The sequence below is a fragment of the Mesoplodon bidens genome, assembly GCF_964165515.1.
Source record: "Mesoplodon bidens genome assembly, chromosome: 13".
Taxonomy (NCBI): domain Eukaryota; kingdom Metazoa; phylum Chordata; class Mammalia; order Artiodactyla; family Ziphiidae; genus Mesoplodon; species Mesoplodon bidens.
Window position 1 is genome coordinate 43390068 of NC_138169.1, and position 25744 is coordinate 43415811.

At 41.2% G+C, this 25744-nt stretch overlaps 1 protein-coding gene and 1 long non-coding RNA gene across 2 annotated transcripts in view; both read right to left on the reverse strand.

The window, feature by feature from the left end:
- Positions 1-25744, reverse strand: part of LOC308627332 — a 336433-nt gene that overhangs the window by 150011 nt on the left and 160678 nt on the right. The gene's annotated exons all lie outside the window — the stretch shown is intronic.
- CHST9 (carbohydrate sulfotransferase 9) overlaps positions 1-25744 on the reverse strand; it is a 243896-nt gene that overhangs the window by 18413 nt on the left and 199739 nt on the right. Inside the window, exon 4 of the mRNA XM_081253337.1 lies at positions 4633-4670. Coding sequence (XP_081109463.1) covers positions 4633-4670 — 38 coding nt within the window. The remainder of the gene's footprint in view (positions 1-4632; positions 4671-25744) is intronic.

A 25744-nucleotide genomic window follows, 5' to 3' on the forward strand; every position in this document is an offset into this window, starting at 1 on the left:
TCCCTGGTGGCGCAGCCGTTGAGAATCTGTCTGCCAATGCAAGGGACACTGGTTCAAGCCCTGGTCTGGGAGGATCCCACATGCCGCCCGAGCAGCTAGGCCTCTGAGCCACAACTGCTGAGCCTGAGCGTCTGGAGCCCGTGCTTCGCAACAAGAGAGGCCACGACAGTGAGAGGCCTACGTGCCGCGATGAAGAGTGGCCCCCGCTAGCCGGAACTAGAGAAAGCCCTCGCACAGAAACGAAGACCCAACACAGCCAAAAAGAAATGAATTAAAAAAAAAAAAAGTGTTTGTCTCTCTGTGCCTGTGATGCTTGAGGCCTTCGAAAGCACATGAGCCCTCTTGGCCTGGTCTAATAGTGAGGCCCTGTCTGAACCCAACCCCTGGCCCAGAATTTCTTGGGGGTGCATGTGACATTGAGGGGGGGCGGGTCTCAGGATCTGTGCTAACAAAGCTCCAGGGTGATTATAATGCACATGCAGCGTTAATAATCACTGCTAAAAATGCAGGAGGCATTTCTGTTTAGTTATTGTTTTTCAGCAGAGGAGAGATGCCAGGTGATTGGTATTTCAGAAAGTAAAGTGGAACAGAATGCAAGATGAATGGGATGGCGGTGAAGCAGTGGAAGAGCCGTGTGGAGCCACCATATAGAGCAAACGAGATGAGGGCCTGGGGGAACAGAGGCCAAGGGCTGGGTGGTGGCAGAGGAGCTGGATTGGACAGGGCTATGGGAGAGCATGTCAAGTGCTGGCTGGTCAGAGGGAGATATGGAGCGGAGGATGACTCTAAAGTTTCCAGTCTGGTATGAGATGAATTGTGTCCCCCACACAGATACGTTGAAGTCCTCATTCCTGGTCCCTGTGAGTGTGACCTTGTTTGGAAACAGGGTCTTTGCAGATGTAATCAAGACGAGGTCACGGGGGTGGGCCCTAAGCCAATATGGCTGCTGTCCTTATTAGAAGAGAAGAGGCACACAGGGAGGACAGCCACGCAACGACAGAGGCAGAGACTGAAGAGACGCAGCTACAAGCCAAGGGACCCCAAGGATTGCCGGCGCCACCAGAAGCCAGCAAAGAGGCAAGGAAGGATCCGTCTCCATAGGTTTCAGGGAGAGCTTGGCACTGTCGACACCTTGGTTTTGAACTTCTAGCCTCCGGAACCAAGAGACAATACATTAGTGTGTTTGAGAGCATCCAGTTGGTGAGAGTTTGTTGCAGCAGTCTCAGGAAACAGATCCATAAGCTGTAACAGCCGCCAATGGCGTTGGCCCTCTCTGAACCGGCCAATCAGCGAAGGCGAGCCTTTCTCATCACCAGCACCAGAACTGGGGATGTCCCCCCGCAACATGCACATCCCTCCCACGAGGAACCGAGCCCCAGGTTCGGTATCCCTCTTCATCAACTAGCTGTTTAAAAACAAACTATTAATTCACTATGTTTTTTTTTTTTTTTTTTTTTTTTTTTGCAGTACGCGGGGCTCTCACTGTTGTGGCCTCTCCTGTTGCGAAGCACAGGCTCCGGATGCGCAGGCTCAGCGACCATGGCTCACGGGCCCAGCCGCTCCGCGGCACGTGGGGATCTTCCCGGACTGGGGCACGAACCCGTGTCCCCTGCATCGGCAGGCAGACTCTCAACCACTGCGCCACCAGGGAAGCCCCTATTAATTCGCTATGGGTTCCAGTGATCTACTATCCCAAAAGGCATAAACAGAGGTATTCATTTACTACAGGTTTCAATTGCCTACTATGTAAGAAGGCAGTTTCCAGAACTGAAGTCAAAAGTTTTTATATTCAGTATTCCCATTCTCGTACTGACAATATGCTAATTTGATTTTGAAGGTATTTTTGGTAGTATTTTAAGGTATTATCTTTAATCTATCGTAGTCAAAATTATTCAGAAAAACCTACAGGAGACTTCATGTCTACAAGGCACATTTTTCGGAGAGGAAATCGTTGCAGCAATGAACTGCCAAAGGGACAGCTGAAAAAAATGGGTCATGCATTCATCTCATTCTGGGACATGAGCTGCCTAGCGGTTCACTGCTCATTTTTGTCCTCTTCCCGTAAACAAACTGCGTTAACAGGTTACTTTAAAATAGCATACTAATCTCCCCAGTGAATTACACAGGAAAGAATTCGGCGTTCCCTCCAGAGAACTCAAATAGTTGTTTGTTCTCAGAGCTCAGGTGTGGTAAAATAGCTGTGGGCTAAAAATGCACGCTGGATATTGGCCAGTAGGCTAGAACCCTCCCTCCGCTCCAGCTCTGATTTCTCACATTGGCGTGCAACTCCTAGCTTGCTTAATGGAAGAAAAAAAAAAAGGACTTGATTTTCAATTTCAATTTAATTACACAATCTATAGTGCCTAGTGGGAAGGATTTCGGGGCAAGATTAACACTCACCAGTGCTCTATTTTACATGCCTTTCTGATAAAGAACACTATTGATTATCCAAAGTGAGTATACAGAAATGTTTTTCAAGAGCCAGATTCTTTGGGTGGCAGAAGGGGAGTGCAGATCAAGAGGTACAAACTTCCAGTGATAAAGCAAATAAGTCCTGGGGCTGTAATGGACAGCGTGGTGACTATAGTCAATCTTAGCATATTGCATATTTGAAAGTTACTAAGAGAGTAAATCTTAAAAGTCCTCATCACGAGGAAAACAAATGTTTTGTAACTTTGGATGGTGACAGACGGTAACTAGACTTACTATGGAGATCATTTCACAGTGTACAGAAATATGGAATCATTATGTTGATTCTAATATAAGGTTATATGTCAATTATACCTTAATTTAAAAAAAATTAAAAAGGAAGGGACTTCATTTTGTGGCTCTTTGTCAGATTTCAGATAAATTAGAAGATGCCTTGTAGAGTTGTATTCCCGGCACATTTTTGAGAGTGGGGAATGCCTCCCTACATAGAAGAAGAAAAAATAGAAATTCTACTGTAGAATTAGAAATACAGCTGGCAGACACTGATTGAACAATACAACTATCTATTCTGAGAATGACTATATAACTAATATACTTAAGACCCTTACCTCTTAAGCTAAAGTCCAAAGGATTTTGCTGTCTTACTGGGACTGGAAACCATTATGATTTTATCTGGCACCAAATCAAGGTTTAAGATTATAAGTAAATATTTGGTGTTCTATTTTGGTGTCTACCTACTTTATTAGTTTAGCCAAGGATAAAAAGAAGGAAAATACAGGAAATGAAAATCTGCCCCAGAGAAGTGGTCTTTATTTCTTGACCAACTGCTTTACCTTGTTAAGTTAATAAAGAAAACAGTTGTCTTTATAAGGAAAGGTATTCCCTCTGTGACTTAAATAAATAAAAATTGTAGCAATAAACATTACTGGTTAACTGTTGCTCAGCCTTACCAAGCTACTTGAGTATATACAAATAGTTGAAATACAATGTTAAAGAGACTAAGTTCAAAAGGCAAATAAACTATTTGAAACGACTAATTGACTTCAACGTTGCACAGGGGTGGCATTTTCAAGTATTAAGATGGCTGCTACAAAGAGTCAATACAGTATTTACAATTTATTCAAAAGAAAAATGGTACCCGATAAGCCTTAAATTTTGCCTACTGAATTTGCAATATATTGTATTAGCCAAATGAAAGAACCATTTTTTAAGCTCGATGAATTACAGGGCATCTGGCACAGATTAGGTAGAGCTAGAACTTACTTCGGTTGGAATGACAATGAGGACCAGAATTGGAATTTATTTTGAAGCCCATTAGGAGAAGATGTTGAAAAATGTACCCTTGACTGGTATAAATGTAGACGCACCATTCTTCACCTTGGCAAGGGTGAGTTATAATTTATGCCAGAGGAGAACAACAACAACAAAAGACTTGGAGATTCTGGTCTGTGAATGAAAGCTGTGCATATTTTGCCATAGGCCAGTGTCTGAATTCCCTGGGTCTAGTGACACAGGCAGCACTGGGAGAAACTGCAGCTCAGCTGGCCCATGGGAAGAGGGTGGGATGGTGCAAGACAGGCCGAACTTGGTTTGGATGTGTGGCTACATGTCTCAAACCCCTTAAACCGTTGTACAGAATGACTCCATCTACTGGTATATATGAAAAATTAATCAAAAAGGAATGGATAAGAACTAGTGAGGCAGGCAGGAAGACACTGGCTAAATGTGGGTAGAAATCAGAGACCAGAATGGAAAATCAACTTGTACGTTTCCACTGCTAAGGGTTTAGCTCTTAACTTGTCTGGGAGGGAGTGACTGGGCGAATTAGAACTTGGGAAAATCACAGAGGAGAGTCACCTTAGTTAAGGGAGAAGCAGATAAAAGTATCTATTTGCAGCCATGATAGAATCAAAGAGAGATCATGATACGCTCCGAGGGATGCTTATGTCAGAACTGGCAGAGCCCACTTCTCACTGTTTCCCACCCTTGGGGAGGATGTTGAGGAGGGAAGGAATGAGGTGAGGGAGACAAGGAAAGTGTATGATTGTTTACAGAGGATCAGTTTATTTGTTCTCAGAACCAATAACACGTGTATTGCTCATACCCAAGAACTAGCAATGCCCCCCTTCTAAATATTTACAAATAATTATTAATATTTAAAGCAAAATTCTACATTACAGTTTACGAGAAGTGAGGAAATACCTGGTTGGTGATATGGTCCTGGATTTTTTCTCTGGTCACTGAAAGAGAGAGCAAAAAAGAAATTCAACATTAAAGTATGAAAAGGAATAAAATACTGTACTGGTCTTGCTCTGTTCTCACTCAAAACTCCAAAAGAACTCTCCGAGCAAGAATGTGTATCACAATAGGGACATTTATAATCACTCCAATAATTGGGATAAAAAAAAAGTCAAAACCGAAATAAACCACATTAGGCAAAGATAACAGAAAATGGAGTGGAAATCCGGGAAGGGTGATACCAGAGAATGTATTAAACTTTGGCAGAGAAATGGTAAAGAGATGAAAGGACCAAAGAAAAATTTGAACCACAGCCAGTCAAGTCGAAGGTTTACAAACAATGACAACCTGTTCAAGCATAATATTAACACTGAACTCAAGGAACCTTGAGGACCAGGCCAGGAGATTTAAAGTGGTGGATGGCAGAGGTGCTACTTTTCTCTGACCTATGAAGATGATAAAGACGTCCTTATGTTTTGGTACTGGCAGAGACTAAAGTACAAACCAACAGTTCTATTAATGGTATCTTGGTCAGGACAGAAACACATCAGAGTAACATAACATATGAAAAGCAACACAGGGGTATAAATAATAAAGACTCTAAAATAATAAACCTCAGTCATTGCGAAAATAGCCTAAAAGTGATCAATATCGTGTCTTACATACAAGGAAAAAAATCCTTAGGAATAATCAATAACCAACAAACCATCAGGAAAGAGAGGAAAGAAGACATTTTGTGGCCCTGCAGTTATTTCGTGCTTGGGAACATCTTGGTGTGATACGTACACTTTATTAAATGTGTCCTTTTAAAATTTTAATTAGGATGATTGTGTAGTGATATGCATTTATAAGAAATAATACAGACAGATCCACTGTACCCTTTACACCGGCAACATCTGGAAGATCTATAGTACAATAATATCATAACCAGGATATTGACATTGACATAGTTGAGATACAGAACATTTCCATCACCACAAGGGTCCCTCACGTTGCTCTTTTATAGTCACATCAATTGCCTTCCCGCCTCCACCCTCTTCTTAACTCCTGGCAACCACTAATCTGTTCTCCATTGCTATCATTTTGTCATTTCAAGAATGTTGTGTAAATAGAATCATACATTTTATAACCTTTTGGGATAGGATTTTCTCACTCACCATAATTCTCTGGAGAGTCATCCAGGTTGCTATGTGCATTCCTGTGCATTTCTACCTTTTTATTGCTGAGTAGTATTCCATGGTAAGGATATACCAAAGTTTGTTCAGTCATTCACCTGCTGAAGGACATCTGGCTAGTTTCTAGCTATTGTGAATAAAGCTGTTATCAATATGTATGTACAGGTTTTTATGTGAACATAAGTTTTCATTTCACTGGGATAAATACCCAGGAGTGCAATTGCTGGGTTGTATGGTAGTTGCATGTTTAGTTGTTTAAGAAACTGTCAAAACTGTTTTCAAAAAAAGATTTGTAATGAATAAGTGATATTTACCAGTCAGTTGAGCAACTAATAATAATTATATCTTGAAATTTTACTGAGTGTTCAGTACCAGGTTAAGTGTTACATGGGATGCAGTAGAAGAATAAGGAGTCCAGAGAATGGAATGGCTCTGTTGAGTGGGATCTTAAATCTAGTCACTGTCCCGAAATACCAGGGGCCAATCTTGGAGTTTCTAGATAATAAGAACCAATTTTCTTCATTTTTTAAAACGGTACTGCCCAATCGGACCTCTTGATACATTTTAATATTTAGATTTCCCTTGTCGGATAATATGCAGAGTGTTTAAAGAAGCCTGTTTAATGGTTTGTGGGGAAAAAACTTGCCTTTTGAATTAAATCACCAGTATGGCCAAGAAGAGGGGGAAGAACATTCAGCAAGGAGAGAGCCAGCGGGTCCAAAGCACAGAAAGGAAGCCAGCATCGCCGGAGGAAAGTAAGGGGAGGCCAGCGTGGTGTGAAATGAGTCAAGAAACATACAGCCATGGTCATGTAGACCGTTTGGGGGAGATTTATGATCTTCCCCAAAGTAGAGGGAAGTCAGTTATTACGGGGGTGTAGCCCAGGATGTGAGTAGGGGCACTGGAATGCCTTGGTCAGACGTGCATTTTCAGAGGACCACTCGGGGCTGGTTGCTACCTGGGGAATAGGCTGGAGGTGACGTCAGGGGCAGCAGCAGCACAAAGTCTTAGTTCTGTTTCCTTAGGAACCAAGGGAAATCTGAAGGAATTCAAGTGAAAAATAAGAGCCCAAACAATCAAATAATCATAACCTAATCATGCAGCAGCCCACTGGAGTCTAGAAAACGGAGTAGGTGACAACCTGGCATCTAATTTACAGCTCTGTCATTTACTAGATGCTTGATTCAGGGCCAGCTACTCAACGTTCTGGTCCTGTTTGGCCATCTATAACAAAGAGTTAACAGTATTTACCCCTCTCCAGATTTGTGAAGATTAAATAAGTATGAATTTTGCAGGCAAAGGGTGAGAGAAGGGCATTCCAGGGAGTTGGGACAGGAAGAGTAAAGTCTCAGAGGCAAGGAGAGGGTGTGTTTGGGTAAATTGTGAGACATTCTGAGTGGCTTATATAGTATAAGCATACGTAGCACAGCAGGTGGGAAGGAAGGGGTGTGGGAAGAAGGTGAGACACAAGCTTTGGGAAAGATGACTTGAGAGGTGGGATGGAGGATGGATTGATGGGGAGGAAGAGGACCCAAGAGCAGCTACGAATCTGCTCCTCAGAAAAATGCCAACACACAGCAAAATGGGACAATGCAGGAGGCTAGGAGACCTCTGCAGCCATGCACAGATTTGCAAGAATCTGCAGTTTCAAGTCTATTTTATTTCAACACATGAAATAAAAATTTCTCAGATTCCAGCTCCTCTGGACCATTTTTCGTCCCTCACAACTAGACTCATCAGCTGTTCAGGCATTTCCCTAACTTAATGAACTGAAAGTATGAGTTCAATGTCTAATATATTTATTCTAAAAAAATATGATCCCTTCAAGATGGCAGATACCTCCTGAATGCTGGATGTGCAAAGACGCACACAGCAGGGCACCCACCCTCAAGGTCAAGGTCAAGTGGGAGAGAGAGGTAAGTAGAGATAAGTGGCAACACTGCATTTTAAGTGTTTTAACAGAGTTTTATGAATGACACCGTGTGAGAACACAAATGAAGAGCAACCAGTGTGGCTGATCTTGGGGAACAAATAAGTTTCCGGGAAAAATATTGCCAACAACCACTCTTATCCTCCCTTTTGGCTTATGCAGAAATATCTCACAAACAACCAAAGACCACCCATTTTAAAACAATATTTATTGATTGATTGATTTGGCTGCTTTGAGTCTTAGTTGCAGCACGCAGGATCTTCTTTGTGGCATGTGGGATCTTTCATTGTGGCAGGCGGGCTCTTTGTTGTGGCACACGGGCTTCTCGAGTTGCGGCACATGGGCTTCACTCTAGTTGTGGTGTGTGGGCTCTAGAGCATGTGGGCTCAGTAGTTGCGGCATGCGGGATCTTAGTTCCCCGACCAGGGATGGAACCTGTGTCCCCTGCATTGGAAGGTGGATGCTTAACCACTGGACCACCAGGGAAGTCCCAAGGACCACACTTCTTATTGATTTTTTATTGGCCTTTTAATTAATGGAGTTTAAGAATATCTTCTGGATATAGGCATGTTTGAACAAATTCTTAGAGAGAGGATGAATACAAGAGCTTAAAAAAAAAAAGATGAGATAGGACCTATCCTTGGGATGCAGGAATCGGAATAATGAGCAGGTGGAACTTGAATCAGATCTTCAGAAATGGCTGGAATTTGGAAGGCATCATGAGAATGACAGCTCTGACTAGAGGAGAGGGTCTTGGGAGAAATACTGTTGCCCAGGGTGACCTGGAAACAAGTCAATTGCCTTATGTTTGCAACAGTAGACAATCTGTGGGCAATGATGGTTTCTGCAGCAGAGGTGGAATATGAAGGAAAATTAAACTGGTGAATACAGTGGACAGAGTAGGGAGAGCAATTGGAGAATACATAGGGGGCTTTGGTGGGTGGATAAACTAGGTGATGGATTGGGGCCTAGACCAGGGAGGTCGAAATGGGAAGGAAGAGAGAGAGAGAGAGAGAGAGAGAGAGAGAGAGAGGAAAATCAAAGGAGCACATGGAAGAAATGTTTGAGAGAAATTGGTAACAAATGGATAAGGGGAATAAAGATTGGAAAGCGTCATATCTGGCTTATTTAGTCACTTAATCAACAAATATCTGATCAGCTACCATATGTCACATATGGATACAAAGCTCTGGGGATTCAACTGTGACCAACACAGGCCTGGTCCCTGGCTACTCCCAAAGAGCTTGCTGGCTTGGTTCCCTGCTTTTCTGACATTGTCTACTTCTGGACTATAGTGTACTTTTAGCCTTATCCATTCTGTAGTGATGCTCAAGCTGTTTTGAAGATACCAGATGTGAAATCTTAAGACAAGGAAAAGAAGGTGAGGTTACAAATCTCTTCCTCTTTCTTGGAGTGCAAATACGCCCATTGTATTTCTGTGTATTTCGTACGGTAATTTGATATCCTACAGCTGACAGATTCTGGAATATCACATCCCCCCTCCTCTCCATTAAAGGGTATTTTAGGAAGGAGCATGACAATTTGGGAAAGAGGACCAATATGGTGATCTGTAACAGGGCAGATCTGGCAATTTGGTGAACTAGGGCCCTGTCTTTATCTTGCAAAAGAGCACAGAACTGTAAACACTGCTTATGCAAAGGCTCAGGGACCAGGAATAGTTCAAGGGAGCCAAAGATGGGAGCAGGGGAGAGGTTTCAGAGCAGTCCATAGGCAGGAGGGACTCAGTGTCTTCAGAATCTATCTACAAGACATGCCGTCTCTTTATAGCCCCTGCCTTGTTGCAGCCCATCAACAGCTCTCCCCTGGATGGTGACATCAGCCTTTTGCTGGTCCCTGCTTCCACACTTGCTCTCCCTAAACTCCTTACTACATCCTATTTGCCTTGCCCCATCTGCTTCTTGCCCATCTTTCCAACCTCGCCTTGATTTCCATTCCCTCTCCCTTTCCACCCTCCAATCACTTTGGTCTTATGTGAATTTCTGGTCCTTTTGACCTCTGGTTCTTTGTGCATGCTGCTGTCTTTCCAATTTGACAGGGCTAACTCTTGCAAATTTTCAGGTTTCAGTTTAATATTAAGACCGTAGGGGCTCTTCTCTGGTCACCCCATCTCCTCTTGTGATTCTTGATCTCAGCCCTTCGTTTCTTTCTTTCCCAGCACTTACCACAACTTGTGATTGTTTTCTCGTTTGTATGTTCGCTTGCTTATTTGCTCATTTCTTCTTCTATAGTGTGAGCTCCCTGAGGTCAGGGACCCTGCCTATCTTGTTTTTTTTTTTTTTTTTTAATTTTGTCTTTTTAAAATTTTGCTATTTTCTGATTTGAGACTACAGTACATAATCCTTAAAGTTTTCAAGTAAAAATTCTGGCAATAACATTTTATTAACAAGACAAGATCTCTTATGAGGAAACTACGTTTAAAAATAGAACAAGAAAAAGTAATAACCATTTTTATGAGGTGGCTGATTTTATTATAAGTGTAAGAGCACTAAAGAAAAGGTTTAATTTTCTAGATCTTATAGCAGTGGTTACTAACACTTAAAGAATGTGGTCCCTTTAAAATATCAATAAAAATTAAAATATCATGACAATTGCTTATACTTTTGTTATTTATTAAAGATGTTTTATAAAGTGTCTATAAATTCAACACTGCACAAAAAGGAATCTGTACCTTTTTTTAAAATCTATTTTCTTCTTCTATGTTTTATTTATTTTTTAAAATTGATTTTTTTAAACATCTTTATTGGAGTATAATTGCTTTACAATGTTGTGTTAGTTTCTGCTGTATAACAAAGTGAATCAGCTATATGTATATACGTATATCCCCATATCCCCTCCCTCTTGCGTCTCCCTCCCACCCTCCCTATCCCACCCCTCTAGGTGGTCACAAAGAGCACAGAACTGATCTCCCCGTGCAATGCAGCTGCTTCCCACTAGCTATCTATTTTACATTTGGTAGTGTATATATGTCCAGGGCACTCTCTCACTTCGTCCCAGCTTACTCTTCCCCCTCCCTGTGTCCTCAAGTCCATTCTTTATGTCTGCGTCTTTATTCCTGTCCTGACCCTAGAGTCTTCAGAATCTTTTTTTTTTCTTTAGATTCCATATATATGTGTTAGCATACGGTATTTGTTTTTCTCTTTCTGACTTACTTCACTCTGTATGACAGACTCTAGGTCCATCCACCTCACTACAAATAACTCAATTTTGTTTCTTTTTATGGCTGAGTAATATTCCATTGTATATATATGCCACATCTTCTTCATCCATTCATCTGTCAATGGACACTTAGGTTGCTTCCATGTCCTGGCTATTGTAAATGGAGCTGCAATGAACACTGTGGTACATGACGCTTTTTGAATTATGGTTTTCTCAGGGTATATGCCCAGTAGTGGGATTGCTGGGTCATATGGTAGTTCTATTAAATTGATTTTTGTTGGAGTATAGTTGATCCATCTTTTTTATTGTTGTATCCAGGGCCCAGTGCTGGCATACTCTAAGTGTTCAGCACAAATTTACAGAATGACTGACAGTATCGGTTGGGGGTAGCTTGTACCAGTTCCCATATTTGAAGGGCGGCTGCTTCTGGCTCTTGCTCCCTAGTGAAAGGAAAGGTTCAGTGGTTAAAACTCACTAGATGGAACACATGAAGGCCTGAAGTTGACTACTGATAAATTCTGGCCCATACCAAATACTTTGTTTTGTGATGGCAGCCAGTTTTGTATTAGTTCCCAATGGATTTTCAAGGATTTTAAAGTATCCAAGTAATAGTGATTATGTCTAATGTCCTCTTTCCCACCTATTTTATACAACATCTGTAGTAGCCTAGTTCCGTATTACAAACATAATAAGTGTTCAAAACTGTGGAAATTGAAGTGAAAGGCTGAGAATTAATTCTAGATAACTTACAAAACACCATTTTTATACTTTTCCTGAAGGTTAACAATATTTTAATTGTCCTTTTAGTTTGAATTTACTCAAATTTCCACCATTTTCTTTCACTAAACTGCTATTTACTAAAATAGGGCTTCTTAGCATAGTTACAGTGAAGATTCAAGCTTCTGTTTAATTGAATTGTGGAGTTTGCAGAATTAGGGGCCTTGGGTGGTGCAGCAGTACTGGGGTAGACTTCACCTGAGTGCCCCAGTTACGGGTAGGAACCCAACACACAAACTTGGGCTGTGTCTTGGGATGATAAGACAGACAGGTCGGATACAATTTCCCTGGCCAAAGGTCACAGTGAGTCCAGGATTTGTGGTTTCTGTCCAAATAAGGAAGAGGTAGGTGATTTTAGGTGATGTAAGTGGCAGGGAACATATCCATGTTTTGAAGGGACTTAGGGACCAGTTCATGAACAACTCAGGTAACAAGGTAGAAGCCATGCTGGGGACTGAAGGGTAAGGCAAGGGCTGATTTAGAAGGTAACAGGGTTGGATTCCAGTTCCTAAGGTCAGAAAGTCTGTTGAGGATCATGGGCACTCGAGCCAGATGGACCACTTCTGTGAGATACAGCAATTTAAATATGAGAAAAATGATCTCTTCCCTTGAGCTATTAAAACCCTAATAAATTAAAATATATAATTATTTTGTGGCTCTAGTGGTTATGATTGCAGCTAATGATAATTTTTTCTCTTGCTCACGGATAGTCTTAGCCTGATGGAGATGTAAATGTTCCCTGGCTGAGACAAGAAAAGAGGAGGGAATCCCACTTAAGGAAAACCTAAGTCATTCCTCAATTTATTCAAATCATATTTGAGAAAGAGGAATGGAATTTAGGGGATAAATGGTAACTGCATAAGCCATTGCTAATAAAAGATTAAGAAGTATGTGGTTTAGCATCTTTTAATTATTTTTTCTAGCATCTTGAATATACAATGCTTGAAATCTCTGGTTGGATCAACATTATTTTGCTCAGAGGTTTGTGGACTTTGCATACTGATTCTTTCCTGTTTCCAAGTACATTTGCTTTTAGGCTATTTTTATTCACTTTAAAGGAATTTTAATAACTTTCTGTTGACAGCATGGACAGCTGGTCTTGAGAATTAAAGAAAATTCACTTGCTGACTGAGGAAGGAAGTGACATCAATGAGCTTCTAAAGTCAGCCCAGAGGGGGAAATTGGCTTGTGAGAGAGTAGCCTTTCATGGCACTGTCTTTATCAAGTGATGCCTTGAGATGCAAATTGATGTATCAATCAAACCTATGGTGCCTACCTTCAACCAACTGAGTGCAAAGTGAAGGAACAATGCCCTGCAACACTGAGGAGGAAAAGGATGAGGGGTGTAGGAACCTAGGGACCAAGTGAATTATAGGAGCTCATGATCCCCTCTCTGGGCTGATGCTTCACTCTCTGTCAAGCCTCAGTTTCTTTGTCCAGAAAATGAGTTTGATGTAAACTGTTGGTTGAAGTCAGTCCATTTCTGTGACAGATGGCTAATAAGACCATGTACTAATAAATATAGTGGAGACATGTTATCTCACGACTTTGTCTCAAAGAGTGCTCTCAATAGTTTTTTATCTCCCGCTGAGAGTGAGTTAGAAAGAGGGACCTTTAAGTGTCATTTGTAGCTACTACCTTGATTCCTTGATATTTCTAAAATTGGCATTCATTGTTTATAACTCTACTGCAGAAAAAGTCAGGCACCAAATGTGGACTTTAAGTAATAATGACCACACTAATAGCAACTATCATTGTCATAATAACGAATGACTTAATTCTTCACCACTGTCAGAGACTTTGCCTCTGGAGCTGCAGTATCCATTTTTGAAAGGTAACTGCGGTGCAGGTGGAGCGTGTGCGTATGTATGGGTTGCATCATGTGAGTGTACGTGTATGTGTGTATACACACACACCTGGGCAAAAATAAGGCAGAAAAGTACCTGGATACATTTTATGGTTATGAGCTGAAAAATTAAAATTGCTGATTTTTTATTACTTAGCTCATTTTACAAAGTGTTTGAGGGATGGCTCAATAACAGTTAAATAATCTGAGTTTGAGTTAATCTAGAGTCAAAAGGGGTTTTATTCAGCTCATTGATAGATGCATTAATGTTGACTTCTTTTCCTTGTCAATAAACATATTTGGGGATTCAATTAAATTTTCAAAGTTTATGAGCTTACACATGTAACTTGAACCACTCAAAAAATATTGGTTAAGTAAAGAAAAGAGCGATGAGCTCTCAACAGCCATAGTCTTCATGTTAAAGAATTTTCAGATTATCCCCAAGCAAAACTCACTCATCTAATCCTACAGCAATATTTTAATGAGCATCTATTCTGGACATTATGCTTGGTGTTCTGGAAGTACAGAAGTAAAGGAAGCAAGATGAGCACCCCCCAAAAATAACAACATGAAGTCATGGAGCTGTAAGAGATTTACTAGTAAACTGCATAGGTAGTCAGATCAAAAGGTGTTTAAATCTTGATATAGTAGAAATGGTGATGGGTTCACTTTCACACTTTTCTCATCTTGACTTTGCCACTATGACATTTAGCAAATAACTTCACTCCTGTAGTCCTTGCTTTATGCTCACTACATAATGACAATGCTGCAAGTACAGATGGTCTCTAAGTTTGTTTATAGTTTAAGTTCTTTGGCCATGAAAAGATCAGGGAGATTGAAAATTTCCATAGAAGTGGCACAAATAAAAAAGAGGTCGTGTTTGGTGGGGGATCCCGAGGATGCTTCATGGAAGAGACAGCATTTGATCTGGGTAGTTATATTAATAAAAATAGATTGGAGAAAAGATATTTCACCTGAAAGGAAAAGCATGAGCAAAAGCGCAGAACCAGGAAATGCATGGGGTGTGTACGAGGAGTAGTAAATAGTTTTGCTTGACTTCAGTGAAGTCTGTATATTAGCGAGTAATCAAAGGCAAGGCAAAATGTGTGTCATGGACCAGTATCGTGGAGAGTCCTAAATACTTTAGGAGAGATTTTGACATTTATTTGGTAAGGGAGCTCTAAAACATTTTTGAGCCAGAGAGTGATCGACAGTGTTTGAAGAAGATGAATCTAACAGCTCTATGGCTTGAGCATGAGAGGTGCTGGTACGGAGATGGCATAAAGTGGGTGAATGAGAGATACACTGTGTGAGTAGAATGGGACTTCATTCAGATGGGGGCTGGGGTGGCAGGGCAGGTGGTGGAAAGAAGGGAACTAAAGATGATCAAGATCTTGAGCTTGGTTGCTTGGGAGAAGACGATCTTAATGCAAAGATGGAAACAAGGAAATAGGGCCAGTTTAAAGAAGTAAATTTGGCGAGTAATGGTGGAGGTGGAATGATTAGCTCCTTTCAACATTTGTTAGGTTTAAAATACCAGAAAGACATCCTGGAGGAGGGCAGTAAGTGAGATCAGGAAAGAGGTCAGTATCAGGCAACCTTCTGCAGAGAGATGCCCGGGGAAGCTACAGAATGCAAGACTCTTTTTAAAGTCTATACAGAGAAATAATGACCAAATTAGAACTTTGGGAAACAGTTTTTTTTTAATGTATATTCAGTGATACCTCTTTAGGTAATGGAATGCAGATTTTACATCGTCTGTGGTGAACAAGAGATGCTGTCTCTAAGCTATTAACAGGATTCCCTATCAGGAACTAGCAAGTTAGAAGTTTGGTTTCAGAGCTTAAGTTCTCTCTGGTCCTAGATTTGAGTCAAAGGCTTTGATTCTGACACCAATTCCGTTGGTGTGTTTTTCCTTTAACACACTAAATAATTAACCGAATTCTTCACAGATACTGACTGGCTGTCCACAAATTTAACTCACTTCTGACACCTACCTCCCTTGAGATACAGTCAGATCCTACAGGCTAAGGGCTTAGTCCTAGATGCCTGCACACAAAGCCCTGCCCCTCGACACACCCGTGCACGTGCACACACACACACCACACTTCAGATGCCAGCTGCAAGTCCAGCTTGTCCCCTGGGCTTCTGACCTACTGGCTATAGATCAGAGGTCCCCATGACCCTTTCCTTGCATTTGATTAATTTGCTAGAGTGGGGCTCACAACTCCAAGAAACATTTTACTTACTAGATCACCGGTTTGTTACAGAAAGATATAACTCAGGAACGGCCAATGGAAGAGATGCATAGGGCGAGGTATGGGGGAGGCACGTAGAGCCCCCATGTCCTCTCTGGGGGTGCCATTCTCCCTAAACCTCCACTCCTTCACCAAGCGGGAAGCCTTCTGAACCCCAACCCTTTGGGTTTTTCTGGAGGTTTCAGTATATAGGCATGGTTGATTAAATCATTGGTCATTGGTGACTGAAGTCAATCTCCAGCCCCTCTCCCCTCCCTGGAGGTCAGGGGTGGGATTGAAAGTTCCAATCCTCTAATCACAGGGTTGGTTCTCTTGGCAACCAGCCTCCACCCTTAGGTGGGGTCCAAAAGTCACCTTATTAAGATAACGAAAGACACCTTTATTGGACTTCCCTGGTGGCGCAGTGGTTGAGAGTCCGCTTGCCGATGCAGGGGACGTGGGTTCGTGCCCAGGTCCGGGAAGATCCCACATGCCGCGGAGCGGCTGGGCCCGTGAGCCATGGCCGCTGAGTCTGCGCGTCTGGAGCCTGTGCTCCGTCCGCAACGGGAGAGGCCACAACAGCGAGAGGCCCGTGTACAGCAAAAAAAAAAAAAAAAAAAAAAAGACACCTTCATCATGCTCATCATTTAGGAAATTCCAAGGGTTTTCGTAGCTCTGTGCCAGAAACTGGGGACAAAGACCACATATTATAGATCTATTTCTTATTGTAAATCACAATATCATCAAGGCAAATCACAAGTTCTAGTAAAAGAAACTTAGGCCGATTTCCTTATTTATAAACTGAAGCTTATGAAAGTGTGGGACTTTCCTAAGGACACCAACCACACAGATTTTAGCAATGGTCAAGAGTGGAGGCTAAGCATTCAGAATGTCTGGGCTTGATTCTCAGTTTCTCTACTTTCTGTCTGGGTGGCCTTGGGCAAATAACAACCTCTGTGAGTTTTCTCATCTGTAAAATAAGGATAACAAGTATATTATAGGATCATTTTTGGTAATTCAACGAGTTAACATAAAGGGATTACTAGCACAATACCTGGCATCTGTAATGACTCGTATCACAAGAGGCTCCAGCTAAGGATAACAAAACCAGATTGTTTACAACCCAGATGGAAGCTGTTCTTCAATGTGGTTAAGAAGAGTAACAACTTTCAAGGCAGCCAATATCCTATTCTGGAATAACCAGGGAGTGTGGGAGAAAACTAGGGATAATATGTATTTTCAGTGTCAAAAAAATGAAAAAAAAATTTAGTCCAATTTAAATGATTAAGAAGTAGTCAAACATTTAAGAACTTTAGCTTAGCCAATTAATAAAAATGAAAATGCTTGGAATCCTATTTTCACCTTAAGGAATAAATGCACAGGCATATATCCAAGTCCTGCTCTTGGCTTCCAGTCCCCAGCCTGCCACATGGAGGCACAGGACAACGAAACCTGCAGCTTTCCCTCCAGTGCCGTAGGGGTAGAGGGACCAGCTGACACAAAGGACTTCCCTCGAGAACTGGGGGAGTCAGTGCCTCTAGTGAACTAGTTCTCATTCTCCTGTAACATGTGCTTTGAGAAGAAGAATGTGCGCAATTTCCTGGTCACCATTTGCTGCTTCTTAGGGTGAACTACAATATGGCACCTGACAAAGACTCTCTCCTTGATCAGACTTTAGTCAGGTTCCTTTGACCTTGACTTTGACCCCGGTCCAGTCTTCTGCCAGCCTTGCCCAGTCTTAGCAAGCATCCTGCTAAGAGTAAGAGTCCCTCCATACTTGATCTGTGATCAAGTTCCTCATCCCCCACCTTTGATGTGTAAGTCTTTGGTAATCCTTTAGCAAGAATTCTGTTAGGTCAGTTTAGCAAGAATCCTCCTACTCTTTAAGGTTCCCTCTTAGTCATTTTCCATCCACTGACTCCACACTGCTCATTGGCTGTAAGTCCCCACTTGTCCTTGTATTTGAGCCCATCTCTCTCCTCTGTTACATACCCCTATTGCGACAGTCCTGAATAAAGTCTTCTTTACCATTTTAACAAGTGTTGGAATTTTTTTCTTCAACACACCTAACATCTTATCATTAAATTCATTTCTTTCTTTTATATCCATTATGCTGTGAAAAATGACTGAGTTTTATTAACTCTTTATTAAGGTTGCAGATCCCATGTACCCTCAACTTCTAATTATTCCTGGTGATGTCTTAAAGCCTTAGTATGCAATCAGGGAAACTGTAAATGACACAATCGCTCAATTCCAGACCCTGGACTTCACAATGTCATTTACAGTAGGGTCCACAGTCTTATTAAAAGTAAGGTCCTCTGCCCTGCCCACCTTTGGAAGTAGCAGGAAATACTAGCTTATTTTTGAAAAATCAAATTATTTTTGAAATGGATTCCCCTTTTCCTTTCAAATTCAAGCAATATATTTTTAAAAAACACTGAATTGGGATAGCTCATTTTTTAAAGGTAATTTTTAGAGTATTAGAGACTACAGACAGTATATATGGATGTTTTTCAATTGCCTCATTTCCATACATCAAAGCTTACCCACTCAAGGCTAGAACTAGCTAAAAGGATTGCTAACGGGCTGTAATTGTTAGTCAATCTCCCAGCTCTTTGTACATGATGTAAACATACCTCCAGAGAGGTTGTTTGGATTGAGTAGGTTACAGTTCTGTGGAGAGAAGTGAAGGCTGTGCCTTTGTCAGTGGTCCCTCTGTATGACCAGTGGGTCACGCCATGGCATGGGGACAGCCTGTGGTTCAGGCGGCAGAGACCGAATGTAAACAGACAGCTCCTGGTAGCTCCATGTAACATCATTTTTCCCAGTATCAATGCACCAGACATTTTCCTGGACAATACCCACAGGAGAGGACAGACTCGTGATTTTTATCCTTTTATTTCATCTCCCTTACATTTTGGTATATTTTTTGGCATTTGGGGGAATTTTGCCATGTTTGCTTATACATTTCAGAGGTTCTAAGTATATTCTAATCACCCCTCCCTGCCCAAGGTAGGGGGCGAGGGCTGAAGGGGTGTGGGTAGGGTGGTAGAGTAGCATAGGGAGGTCTCATAAAATCAATTCTGTGGTGGGAAAAGGTAGAGATAAAGATGAACACGATCTATGGTTGTATCATATCAAATTCTTCTTTACTCAGATACTTATTTATTTTACATCATTAAAATTAATTAGGAGGAAATCATTGAAGAGTCATTTGAATTATAATTGATTCCTAGCTTCTTACTTTTTGTGAAAAAAGATTTTGGTGTTTGTAAAGTTCACCATTTTTTCACTTAGCAGGCAAATGTGTTGCTTATTCTGTTTCACAGTGGTGACAGAATCATTTTCTTTTGTTTGTTTTGGTTTATTTTTTCCCTTCCATTTGGAAAATGTGTATCTCTGATTAAATCTGGTAGTTCCCATAAAAGTAATAATTTAAGTAAGTAACTTAAACTCATGAATCCCTAAACCATTTTATACACTAATTGTTATACAATATTTTTTTATTTTAAAATCTCCCACTCTTCTTTTTTTCCTTGAAAGAATAGAGAGCATAAACCTTTAGAGTTTTATGGTAAAGGCAAATAATACTAATTCTACTAGAGTGCTATACTGAGTGCTAACATTACTATAATTCTTCTTACATTTAAGCACACCCAAGTGGCATAAATAAGAATTTAAGGTGCTGATTTAACTCTCTTACTGTTTTGCACATTCCATGCTTCTCTGTTAATGAAGTTAAGGTCAATAATATTTTGGTAGTTTGAATCACGAATCACAATCTTATACAACTAGAAAATCCTTTCTCCTTGACTTTGATTAAATTCACTACTTATAGTAAATTTGTTTTCTTCCATTAGAAAATATTTGCATAATAACATGATGCTGGTTCTTGGCTCCAATAGCTGGATTAGGTTATGTTTCTTCTGTAACAACCCTGACTCTGGGAAGGGTCCATTTCATTATTTATCTTTATGGTTTACATTCCAAGAACAAAAAGCATCACAGAGTAATTATAAGCCTAACATCCAGGAGATTTATCATTAATAGTAATATTGTCATTATATTTTGAAACTTTTTAAAGTATATTGTAAGAAAAAGAAAATAAGTAAGTATATTAATAGTATTAGGAACTCAAGTTTTCAGTGTAAGAAAAAAGAGAAGGGACAAAGGCAGAGGAATTCTAAATTTCAATTGAAAACATATAAAGGCATCATTTAAGACCAATACCCAGGTCTTAGTTTCTATGTGCTATTCCTCGTTAAAAGGAACCAGTGCTCCTTAGAGAAGCTGATTCCAGGGCTAGAGCAGAAAAAAAAATATCTTTTTGCTAGCAGTCCAAAGAAGTACTCAAAACTAATGAGGTCATACCAAAGAGACTCAGGAACTGGCTTAAACAGTTTTTCGCTTCCACATTAGGAAAAGTGCACACCAAAAAGAAGAATGATTAGAATTGATTGTAATAGATTTCATAGATAAAAGTCAGCGAGTTCCTAGGAAAAGGGAGAGCCCAAGGAAAAGGGAGAGAAAGCGAAAAAAGGGAAAGTTTCTTTACTAAATAATGTCATCTAATAAATGTAGAGGAAGTGACAGAATTAAGAAAAAATATTTAAAATCTCCAATAACTGATTCAGGCAGGAATTGTTAACAGATTCTCAAGCAGAATATTACTACCATGCAAAATATTATTCCATGGATCTCTCAGTAATTGAGAAGGAAAAATATACTTTTAATATAGAGAAATCTGTTGTCCACACTTTGAACAAAGTGATCAAACTTGGCATCACTACTAGTGGAAAAGTGACAACACAATATGAGGTATCAGTGCCAAAAATGTTCAACCTGGTTTCTGGACTAACTGTCAGTTTACCGAGGAAAGGAACAATTTAAACTAAGCTATGAGGAATGCTCAGAATGCAGGCCATCCTAGAGACAACTGACCTGGACTCCTAAACAATTTAATGTCATGGGGGAAAAAGGGCTAGGATACTATTCTAGAATACAAAAGAATAAAGAAACATAGAAACCAATGTTTGAACATCGATCAGATCCTTGTTCAGGAAGGAAGTAGTTGTAGAAGATATTCTTGGGATAATTGGAGACATTTGAATATGGACTTGATATTAGAAGACATTACAGAATTATTGTTAATTTTCTTAGGTATGAAGATGGTATTGTTATGTAGGAGAACGCCCTCATTCTTAGGCAATATGTGCTGAAGTATTTAGGGTGAGGTGTTATGATGTCTGTAACTTCCTCTTAAATGTGTATGTACATATACACAGAGTGGGGGACAGTAAATGAGGCAAAATGGCAAAACGTAGACAACTGGTGAATTTTGATGATGGCTATTTACGTGCTATTGTACTATACTTTCAGCTTTTCTGAAAGGTTTGAAAAATTTCATAATACATAGTTGAGGTAAAAAAGAAGAAGGCAGCAACTGAATTCAGTGCTAAAGATGGCAGAGATAAGATCTGAAAAGTTCATTTTTTGACCAGCAGTGAGTAAGAATAGTTTCTAAAGAATGGTGGGAGCTGAGGCCAAATGTCAGTTACTTTGGAGGTGAGAAGATGGAAACAGGAAGCAAGGACTCCTCATATGAGAAATCTGACTGAAAATGAAAGGCAAAAGATTGAGTTAATGTAGAAATATTAATGGAACCAAAGGACTTAAAAATAGCTCTGGCCGAGACCAAGGAGCCAGATGACAAGAGGTTGAACATATTGGAGACAGACCTGGAAACTGAGCAACAGGTCCTGGTTGGGCAATTGGGCAATATATCCAAAGCAAAGGATTGGGTTTGACCTGGAGGAGGAATGCACATCCTCTGATACTGAAGGAAAGGGGTATGGAGGGTGTAGAGTGAGTTTGTTGGGAAAGTGAGAAGTTGAGGGAGTGCATGCCTGTGGCTTCCATTGCCTCAAAAAACCTGAAGCAAGGCAGCCTGCAAAAAGCGAGAAGAGTGTGGATTTAAAGATGATAGTGAAGGGTTAGAATCATCATCAATGGGAATCAGAACATTAGAATACTGGGTGATGTAAGCACCTTCCTCATGTTGGAGAACATGATTTCTAAGTGGCATTCATCAGCATCGCTGTGGAAAGTTCTCCTTCTTTCTAGCAGGTGATGTGAAAATAGAGGGTACAAGGACTCCACGGTCCTGAAGAAGGGGAGATCTGAAGATGGACATGAAGGCTTGGGATGGATTAAGAAAGAAAGGGGCTCAAAAAAGTGCAGAGAATGGCAGCTTAAATGGCAGAGATATCTATGAGGTCAAAGAACAGTTAGGCGGGCAAGAAGTGCCCTGAGATAATAATAGCAAGATGCAGTCCAAGATCTTTAAGTGTCTAGTTTTTGAAGTAGAGCAGTCATAGGTCAAGGTCAAGTTGTGGCCATGGGAGCTTGTGGCTGAAGTTGAGCAGAGATTCAGCTCAAGGTTGCAATGAAGTGTCCCCAGAACCACAGAGTGTGACAGTTAGATGAGCACAGCCTTTATTCCAACTTCCATCAGAAGAAGTTTGAAGGCACTTTTGTCAGTGAGGGGTCCAATTTTGGTTTCCTGCCATTTAAAAAAGTGTGCTTTACTCAAATTTTAATTGTTTTCCTTAATTTATTTTATCACACCTGTACAGGTGTCTGATAAAACGAGGAGAAAACTGGCAAGTGATAGATGGTACTGTGTTTGCGTCAGGTAGGACAAACTCTGAAGACTTTTAGAAATCATTATTGAGATGGGATGGAGCTGGAGAAACTTAATTGGTCTTACGATGATAAGGCTTTTTGTTTGTCTGTTTATTTTAAACTCAAGGGCTGATGTTTTTAGGGAAACACCATCACTTAGATGAGGAAATCAAGGCTTCAATAAGTTGATTTACTCATTCATTCATTCAGCAAATACTGAGGGCATATTAAGTACCAGACACTTTGTTGAGGATAAAGAGTGAGCACAGTGAACCCAAACCCCTTCCGTGAGGGAGCCAGGTGTGCTGGCTTGAACCCAGGCTGGCCTATCTATTTTTTTTTTTTTTGCGGTACTCGGGTGGGCCTCTCACCGTTGTGGCCTCTCCCGTTGCGGAGCACAGGCTCCGGATGCGCAGGCCCAGCAGCCGTGGCTCACGGGCCCAGCCGCTCCGCGACATGTGGGATCTTCCTAGACCGGGGCACGAACCCGTATCCCCTGCATCGGCAGGCGGACTCTTAACCACTGCGCCACCAGGGAAGCCCGAGGCTGGGCTATCTTTATACACAGTGTGCCTGCCGTGGCCTCGGGCTGCCTCCTTTTAAAGTATTTGACAAAGTCTCACTTCGCCAAAACATTACTTCAAAGACCCCCTCCTCTGCCACTTCCAGGGACACCACAGACCGAGGAGCTGCTTCTGCATCTTGTCTTCCTCTAGACGCGCATACTTTTAGTTAAGCCTCAAAGCTTCTAGAACCCTGCAGCCTGGTAAGTCATTACTGGGACTAGACGTAAAAGCGGATGCTCCTGCCTATTACCGAGCCATTGGGTCTGTTTGTAAGAACAGAGAGAATGAAAAGATTACCTGCCTACAAGCTCCCCCAGCTGTTCAAATGGAAAAACTTCACAGAGCCCTAGGGTGCCGGGCGGCACAGATTCAAGCTTGTAGCTTTAAAGAGGATTAAAAAATAATCATAATAAGTGAAACAACTCTTTCTGCGTCTCCTCATATGTAAGCACCTATTACAACTTAAGGAATATCCTGTAGCCCCAGAATGTAATGATTAGGGGCACAGACAGGGTGTCAGACAGACCTGGGGTTCAGTACCCATGCTTCTATTTACCAGCTGTGTGACCTAAGACAATTTACCTAGCATCTCTAAACCTTGATTTCTTCCTCTAAAATGGGGTTATCAGAATAATACCTCCTTCGTGAGGTTTTCCTGAGGACTGAATGATATAATGCATGGTTCATAATTAGCACAGTGCCTGGCACATAGTAATTCCTCAATAACTGTACTCACTATTACTATGTGCATTATCTCTTTGACTTACTGCAACATGAGGGAGGGAGGGGGAAATGCTTACAAGATCCAAGTACTTGTAGCCAGTGCAGCAAAGTCCTGGTTTTATAAGAAGAAAATTTTAGGTAATTTGAGAGAGAAACCACAAATTACATTAATATCAGAGAAGCAGAACTGAGATCTTGATGCAACTAACACAAGTCTGACATTTACTAAAGTTGCAAAGCTCTATAAAAACTGGAGACCAAATCTAAATCCATATCATGTACTTTACTCCATCACTCACATTTAATTTAGCCACTCAGAAACTAGTGCAATAATTTATGGATATACTCAGAGGCAGCTCTTTTCTTATATGTTTCAGTTAACCCCCTAACAAGATATTGTTACATAAAGTGTCCATTCTTTCTCAACCGCCCATCTGGTTACTGGACTGGTACTTCAGGGACAGGCTATCTCTGCTTCGGTGTGTTTTGGTCTGTTTGCGCCAGTCCCAGGCAAGGGGTGGGGAGAAGGCACTTTTTTTTTCCTCCAGAAACAAATATGATTATTTTAGATTTCAAATTTCTTTTTCCCACTTAGTGCACATTAATTATAGGTGTTTTATTTTTCTTGATGCATTTGCAGTAAGCAAGAAAATCAAAGCCAGGCCCAGAGTATAGTAATGGAAAATCTAGTGTGTCTGATGGCAGAGCTTCTCAGGCAGGGTGCCATGAAGAGGAAACATCTGTGCCAGGATGCTGACCCACTCCCACTCCCAGGTCTCAGGGCCCTTTGCCCACCCCCTCCAGTATCCCCATCTATCTGCTCACCACCCAAGTGCATGTGCATTCCACACCAGTACCACCGATAGCAGGTGTGTGGAGATAGGAAAAGGATGGAAAGCCCTGTCTTGGAGAAGGGGAAACTTTGAGCAGTGCCCTTTTAGGGCAAAGGAATTGTGCAGGGTTGATCCTGTATTTCACAGTGGTGCACAAGGTACCATCATGGGAAAGAAATGGTGCAGCAAACAAATGTGCAAGAAGAGGCGTAATATAGGAGGTCTTTTTCCTTCATGGTCAGAGGTAAGGCCAGGTCAAGATGGCAGGCTCTTTGGTCTAGAAAATAAGAGACACATCTCCTTTTGTCTGTTCAGAAGAGTGATCTGTTGTCTCCCTTCATTACCCGTAATTGGCCAAAGTCAGCACCTTGTTGGGAAACTTTTTAAACAATGTAAAACTTAATACAAGGACTCACACCCGGTTAACAGCACCGGCTAGGCATTACTTGTGTTTAGAATTTTCACTGTGGCTGGACTATGACCCTCAGGTAATGTCACGTGGTTGGTGGTTCACAGCCTGAAGCGGCACTGTGCAACTTGCCTTGGGTTTCACAAAAATCCTCATCTTAAGTAACATGTCCTTGTTCCCAGGGAGTGTTACTTCCACTTGCAAGAGCAGTCTGTTTTGGTGGGAGGGCCACCAACTTATAATTACATGAAGATTTGTGTTTGGAAACATGAGTGAACTGATGACACATTATCCGTTTACTTCAGTGACGTTCTGTGCATTTTATAAACCAGCATCCCCAGGCAGCGGGCCATCTGGCTTGGCCTTGGCCTGTGGCATGAGCTTTGGCATCCACAGACCTGAGTTCAAGTTCCAGCTCTGCCATTGATTAGCTGTGCAACCTTGGGCAAGTTATTTAACATCTCTAAGCGAAGGACTGCAAATCAGAGAGATGTGGATAATAATAGAACTGATTTCAAGACATTGTTGTGAAGATTAAATGAATAAAGTGTATCAAGGGCCTGGGGGAGCTTAAAATAGGTTCACTCTTTAGTCCTGGTAACAAACTCTTCTATGAGTATCAGCAGATGATGAATAAATTCACAGGGATCCGAGGGTCTTGTGACCAAGTGGCTGGCCTATTGAGGGACCCAGGAAAGAAACACCTCTTAGTAGAAAAC